Below are 6,736 nucleotides of genomic sequence, written 5' to 3'. Positions count from 1 at the left end.
TTCCTGTGACGTTAAGACTGAAGTGATTAAAAAAAAGCAAAAAAGCAGGCACTGAAAAAGCAACGATGCCTCCCCAGCATGTCAATGCCCATTCCACACCTGGTGCACATGATGTGCATGTTTCAGGGGTGATCAGGGACAGCAAATACGAAGTCGTGCGCACACCATGAGGGGGAGGGAACGTGGCTGCAAGGACCCTCTCTCTTGCATTCCTGTTGTCTTTATTTTAAATGCTCAGCTACTGTGTTGCACTTCAAGCTATTTTTGAGTTTTGTTTTTAAAGAGGGACACGGGGACATTTGTAGGTTCTGATCTTCCAGGGATCCCTCTGCTTGGACCCACCTGGCTCTGTGGAATCCCATTGGGACTGCACAAGTGGATTCATTTTCAAGGTCAGGGGCCGAGTGTGGAATTTTCACACATTCAGCATGTCCCTCCTGCACCTGTGCCAAGCACATTTTACTGTCACCATTTGTTCAAACTAGGACAGGAAACTTGACTTTTTTCTAGGAGAAGCTTTTTCTGATGAGCATTTTTAGAAAAAACGAGAAGTGTCCAGACAAGCGGTGTCCTGTCCCTGGGAAGCTGTAGAGAGAGCAAACCGATTCTGCAGACTGCTCTCTGCCGGAGGATGGCCTGGGCCTGGTGTGTCCATAGCTTGCGTGGCGGGATTCCTCCCCCTGGTGAGCTGTCGCTTACTAAGAGTGCGTTACAAATACAATACAAGAAAACAAAACGAAACAAGATAACTGAAGTAAATAAGACAGGCTAGACGACAAGGAAATAATTTATTTCCAGGTCCTAAAAAGACCTTGAAAAAATAACAAGGATGAGAAAATCAACCTCCTGATTATGTCTGGATAGAGCGGAAAAAGTGACATCATCAAACACCCAAACAGCCGACCAGCTCCGTCCTGCAGAGTGCTCATGAGCACAGTGCGGTGAGGGAGCCAAACCACCAGTGTTGCCTGAGCACCTCTGCAACCTGATCCCAGACAGCAGCTGAGCCTGGCTGCTCCAGACCATTGTATTTACAGATGGAATAACAAATAATGCAGAAGAGTTTGTGTGTGTTGGGGGGGGTGGGGGGGGGGGGAATGTGTGTGTGGGGTGGGTTTGGCTGGTCCATGGTGCACAACAATTGGAAGCCAGTTTGGTATACATACCCTGTTAGACTGCATCCTCTGCTAGACAATGCCTGGCAAGTGCAGGAGGCCCTTCCCCGAGGAAAGGCCGTTCAGCAGGGCATTGGGCAGCCTGGTTCTTTTCCCAGAGGGCCAACACAACCAAGTTCCTGAGAAAAGAGAAGGCTTTCTCCATTCCCTTATTCCTGGATTGGTGGCAGTCTGTGAGTGACTGAGCATGCTCAGAGGCAGTGCTTTGGGGTGGGAGGGCAGTCACTTGGAGTAAAGCCTGCCTGACTGCTTGCCTGGTCAAAGAAACAGACCATTTAGCTGGCTGCTTCTCCAAAATGAGTGGGGGGAAATCACAGTGAAGGGCCAAGACGCCAACATGTGGCACCCAGGGCCTGAGCAAGCACCGATCCCGAGCCGGGGCTGCTCCCCGTCCTTTGCAGCCGGGCGGGACCCAAGAGTGAGCAGCTCTGCTGGTCCCAGGTTTAAATGCTTAACTCTGGCTGGCCTGGGCGGGTCTCTCCAAAACATGCTCAACAGTGTGGGAGCCCTGGCTGGCTGCAGCACGGGAGGGGAAATTGTTGTCACAGGAACAACAGGCAGAGGCTATTATTTGTCTAACTGTCCTTCTAGCCCCTCCATACCACAGCATGGGGCTCCTCTGCAGCTCCGGGCACCACAAAAGGCAGCGTGACAGGAACACGCACACACCTTTCTATTCAACCATTCTCCAAAAAACTGGCAGCTCAGAAAAATACTGACTGTGGCTAGGCTAAGGGGACAAACCCAATGACTGTTATCCTATGACAAGCCTGGGAGGCCGTTATCAGTTATGTATCAATTATGCCATTGATTTTCCCACATCAGCGACAAGAAGCTGCTTGTGCGTCCCGTTGAACAGGACTCTCTTAGCTGGGAATTTACTCTGCCAATGTCATGGAGCTGAGAAAGGCCCTGGGATGTGCAGCATGTCCCTCAAATGCCGTTTTGTGGACCGTGGCACTAGGACAGAATGTGCCTGCTTTCCCATCTCATTGACCCCAGCGAGAAACCAAACAGATCTCACATGGCTCAGCCCCAGCCACGCCAGCAGCTCCGAATTCACCTCACTACGTTTCCTGGTACTGCATTTTGCTAATACTTTGACCAGCTCCTCAGGTGACCGCTGGTGTCTCATATTCTCTGGTAATTTTTCCGAAGCCCTCGGCTCACCCTTGCAGACACAAAGCTCTACCTGCCAGCAGGGTCTGTGGACACCCAAAGGGACTTTCACTCTAGGGCAAACCTGCCAAAAAAAAAAAAAAAAAAGGCTGGAGGGATTGCATGGCTGGGCTTTGCTAATGGCCCGTGGTGTTTTCCACCTCCACGTGGCCTGTCACCTCCACCCCAGCGCTGCAGGCATCGAACGCTGTGACCAGCTGAGAGCTAGTCAGTGGCTTAGGTGCAATGCGTTGTTGGTGTCATCAGGCCTGGCCCTGCTAGAGAGAGCATCCAGCTCACAAAACCACACATGCAGCTGGCACCAGCTTCCACTCCTGTCAAGTACTGGATAGGCCAAAGAGACTCCCTCCCTTCTCAGCCACCAAGGCTTCCCCGCTCGGTGATGCTGACGCAGTGTGCTGTGAGAGCTGTGCATTGCCACCCATCCTGAGCCTGAAACATCAGGCCCAAGGGCTGGCTGAGAACTTTCCCACAGAAAGAGCTGTCCTTTAGGGGATGCTCTGCAGTCCCTTTTGCTAAGACATGGGCTCAGAGAGCTTCCTCCTTCACATTGCATCTTCACTGTCCACTGAGGCCAGCCATATAGGCATAGTCCTGTATTAGTGACATCACAGTTTGTTGCCATGGGGACATTGGGATGCCAGAACCACAAAAGAATGACTTCACTATTGATTAAGCAGGAGGGGGAGATGGGCTGTGAGGGGGATGTTGGTATAAACATAAATATCTGTGATCAATGGCAAAAATCGACAGGAACATTCTAATAAAAACCATGAGCTGAAACACAAACCCATTTCGGAAGTAAAATGTTTTACCCTAGTGTAAAAATCCCTCTTTCAAGGATCTAACCCAGGGAGCAGCATGGGGCCTCCTACACCCTCAGCAAATGTAAACTGCTCCACTGAGTGCAAGCAGCTGGGATTCTGCACAGAAACACCAGCTCACCAGAATGAGAGGAACTGAAATACAAGGAAAGAAGAAAGAGACTCAGAGACGTTAGTGAATAGAAGGGGGACAAAACAGAACAAAAGTTAAAAGCTTGTTTCCCTCTGCAAGGAAAGCTCTTAAAAACTCAAAGCACATCAAATGCTTTGAATCAAGTGACAAAAACAATTTAGACAGCAAAAGTCTCCTGTTTCTCTCTTCCTCTCCTTAACCGGGCTCACTGAACAGATCAATTTAAATGATCATTTGTGGGGGGAACCCCTCCGAATTTTCTTGAATTAGATTTTCTCTTTCTTAAATTAAGGTGTAGCGCTTTAATGGAGATTGGGATTAAAGAGATTATGATGGTAACAACAGCTCCTTTGGGCACTTCAGCCTCCTTACGTGTGTGCTACAGAGCCTCTAATAAGAGGCGGCTAACAAAGAGCACAGCATAAAGCCATCACTCCCCCCGTCTAAAATGGTCCTTGATGCCTCTCCTTCCGTGCCAGGGTGGGTGGTGGAGGGACTCTGCTATCTGGATGGCATATTGTCCTTATTGTTTGACCTGAGCTTGCTTCCGCAGCAGCCCTCGAAGACACGGGAAGCCTGGAGAATCCCCAAGTCCAGAAAACGTCCTCTTTGTCTCGTTGTGGATTTTTGGTTAATTGTGGCTAGGATTCTTCGCTTTCCTCCTCGCCTTTATGGCCAGCGTAGAGAGCTGCCAGCTGCCGGAAGCGCGGCCCCCAGCTGCTCAGATAGGAGAAGTCCTGTTCTGAGCTGGTGGACCAGGTGTTGATGGAGCTCAAGGATGGGACAGGGGAGTCTGAGCCCTCGAAGGCATAGGTTTGGAACGAATCGTATGGTGGGACAGACAGATCCTCGTCTGCCTGCTCCACCTTCCTGCTGATGTAGTCTCTGAACATGGAGAAGTCCAGGTCTGGGTTCTGGAACCACTGTGGGAGGGCATGGAGCTCGGAGGCCAGGTTACTGTTCACGCCTGCATCTCCTGGCCCCCCCCCTCCATCGCTGCCTTTGAGTTCACTGAAGTCATAGAGGCTGCGGAGGGCGGACATGTCGTAGGCCTCGGTGTCCTGCTCACCACCCCCCTCATCGTTGTACTTGATGACATTATCCCTCATGTCCTCATCCTCCTCTGACGTCAGGTGGCTTTTGTGGTGTCGCTTCAGAGTGAGGATTAGGAGAACCAGCACTGGAAAGGGAAACAGCCGTTAGTGGGGCAGTACGGCTGGGGAGATGAGCTCTGGGAGTGGGCAGACAGTGAGCATGAACTGCTCCCTCCATGGCAGTGGAGGGACTTCCTGTATTCAGGGCTGGTGTGCAGGGCAAAGGACATGAAGCCCAAATGGCCCGCTCATGGCAGGAGAACATGGTCCCAGGCAGGGAAGCTGAGAGCTGCAGCCCTCTTGGCTGGTGTGACTCAGTGTTACTGGCCAGTTCGCCAACGAAGGGCTTGGTCCTTGGTGACTGCATTCTGCTGTCGCCGTGCCTGGGTCCCCCATGGGGGACAGCGCAAGCTGGAGCTAGTACTGGTCTCTGTGCTGGGGTTACAGTTACAACCATTCTATGTCAGAGAGAACTGGGGCAGCTGCATTCTCTATGCGGCACAGCCCCCAGGGCACTCACCCCCAGGAGGGAAAGGTGCCAGAGAGATGGAAGGATGGGTTCTGGAGAAGACAAGGAGAAAAGGGATGGCTGGAGGGTGATGCTGGAGCAGATGGCGCAGAGTGGGAGCAGCAAGATGCAGATGTAGCCTGGATGATCATCTATTCACCCATCACCTTTAGAGTGCCGACGTGCCCTTTAGTCGTTTGTGGGCAATCAGGCACAAATTTGTTTGCACTCTGTTGGGAAATGAAACCGATGTAAAGTGCACCCTGTGGAAAGGGTTTTCTAAACAGAGACTTTACCCAGCAATGCCCTGGGTCCTGTATATTCCCTGACACTGCTCATGTGCCAGCTGCTCAGCCAGCAGTGACCCTCAGGGTTTCAAGTGGCTGTTTATCATCTCTGTTATTTTAATTATGAGGCTCCTAACAGCACCACCCTATTTGGGAGCGCCTCCCTTTCTTTCCATGTGCAGAAAGACCTGTGAGCCCATCTGTGCATGCCCAGGCCCAGGACTGGAGGCATGGGCACGTTCCCAGACTCGTACTGTGTGGAGGGATCTTCCTGCCCAAGGTAACTACTGACACCCCGCAGAACAGGTCTCAGCCAGACGAATATCACAGGAGCCATGGACCCGCCCAGGCATGGAGCCTAACGCATAGGGAGAGGCGGGGGCTCCCTCCCCCGTATCAGTCATCACAGGGACACGGACAACAATTATATTCCTGGATTATTTATATCTTAATGCTGACCTGCCCCTGCAGGGCCTTTCACTGCACAATATCTTGCAGCATCACTGTTGCCTTCCCTGGCTTCCACTGAGTGCTTGAGACACCTGCGTGTCTTCAGTTAGACTGTAAGCAACTTGGGGCAGGGCCACTGCAACAGAAATACTGTCCTTTCTCTCCAAAAGTAGCGCTCCAGGATGCCAGCACAGGGGGTGTTAAAACACAGGCTAGCACAATTCTCCAGCTTTTGCCTGTATGTATAATGTGGTGACACGGGGTGCCTGCCTATCCATCTGCAGGTCACTTGGGACACTTCCATAACCCAATTCTGGAGGATCTCAGCCTGGGACCTTGGCATGGAGTGAGCTCTGTGCACGGAAACGTCTTGGGATGGATGGGTTCCTGCTGGGATCCCTGTTTCCTGAAATCAGTTCTGTCAGGCTTCTCCCTGTGGGAGAGGTGGAGTTACTGCCTCTCCCATTCGGCTGAAAACCATCAAGGAATCAGGTGGCAAAGGTGAGAAGCTGTTGGGTGGCTGGTGCCAAATAGCAGGGACACTCCGCCTAGGGTGACCAGATGTCCTCATTTTATAGGGACAGTCCCAATATTTGGGGCTTTGTCTTACCCAGGCACCCAATGCCCCCCACCCCCATCCTGATTTTTCATATTTGCTATCTGGTCAGCCTAACTCCAGCCCACAGACAGCTGCACTCACCTCTTTGTATGAGAGAGAGAGGCGAGAGTGGTGGAGGGGAGGATGAGAGGAAGAGGATGGTTACAGAGAGGTGGACTGTGAGACACTCACCGATCAGGATGAGGATGCAAACCAAGAGGGCGATGAGGGCCCCGGGGCTCAGCGCGGCAGACATGACGTAGGCAGTGCTGTTACAGGACTGGATGGCCCCGGTGCTGTCACAGCCACACACCCGGATGGTCAGAGTCCCCGTGCTGCTCAGGGCTGGGGGCCCGCTGTCCACCACCAGAATGGGAAGGAAGTAAATGTCCTGCTCCTGGCGGTTAAAGCCCATTCGTTGCGTGTGCACCGCGGCCGTGTTGTCTGCAGAGAGCAAGAAACCCACAGGCAGTGTCACTTGCGGCACC

The 6,736-nt window shown here is 52.2% G+C and overlaps 1 protein-coding gene across 1 annotated transcript in view; it reads right to left on the bottom strand.

The window, feature by feature from the left end:
• Positions 1-3,001: 3,001 nt before the first annotated feature.
• Positions 3,002-6,736, bottom strand: part of CDH22 (cadherin 22) — a 138,785-nt gene continuing 135,050 nt past the window's right edge. Inside the window, exons 11-12 of the mRNA XM_067553910.1 lie at positions 6,441-6,692; positions 3,002-4,491 (exon numbers count right to left, since the gene is read on the bottom strand). Of these exons, the coding sequence (XP_067410011.1) occupies positions 3,953-4,491; positions 6,441-6,692 (791 nt within the window). The 3' untranslated portion in view covers positions 3,002-3,952. The remainder of the gene's footprint in view (positions 4,492-6,440; positions 6,693-6,736) is intronic.

This window comes from Emydura macquarii, unplaced genomic scaffold, assembly GCF_026122565.2.
Source record: "Emydura macquarii macquarii isolate MOO-44397 ecotype Brisbane River unplaced genomic scaffold, CSIRO-AGI_Emac_v2 contig_1483, whole genome shotgun sequence".
In the NCBI taxonomy this organism is placed as follows: Eukaryota; Metazoa; Chordata; order Testudines; family Chelidae; genus Emydura; species Emydura macquarii.
Note: the sequence above shows the minus strand (reverse complement) of the source record. Positions and strands in the feature narration are given on the sequence as shown.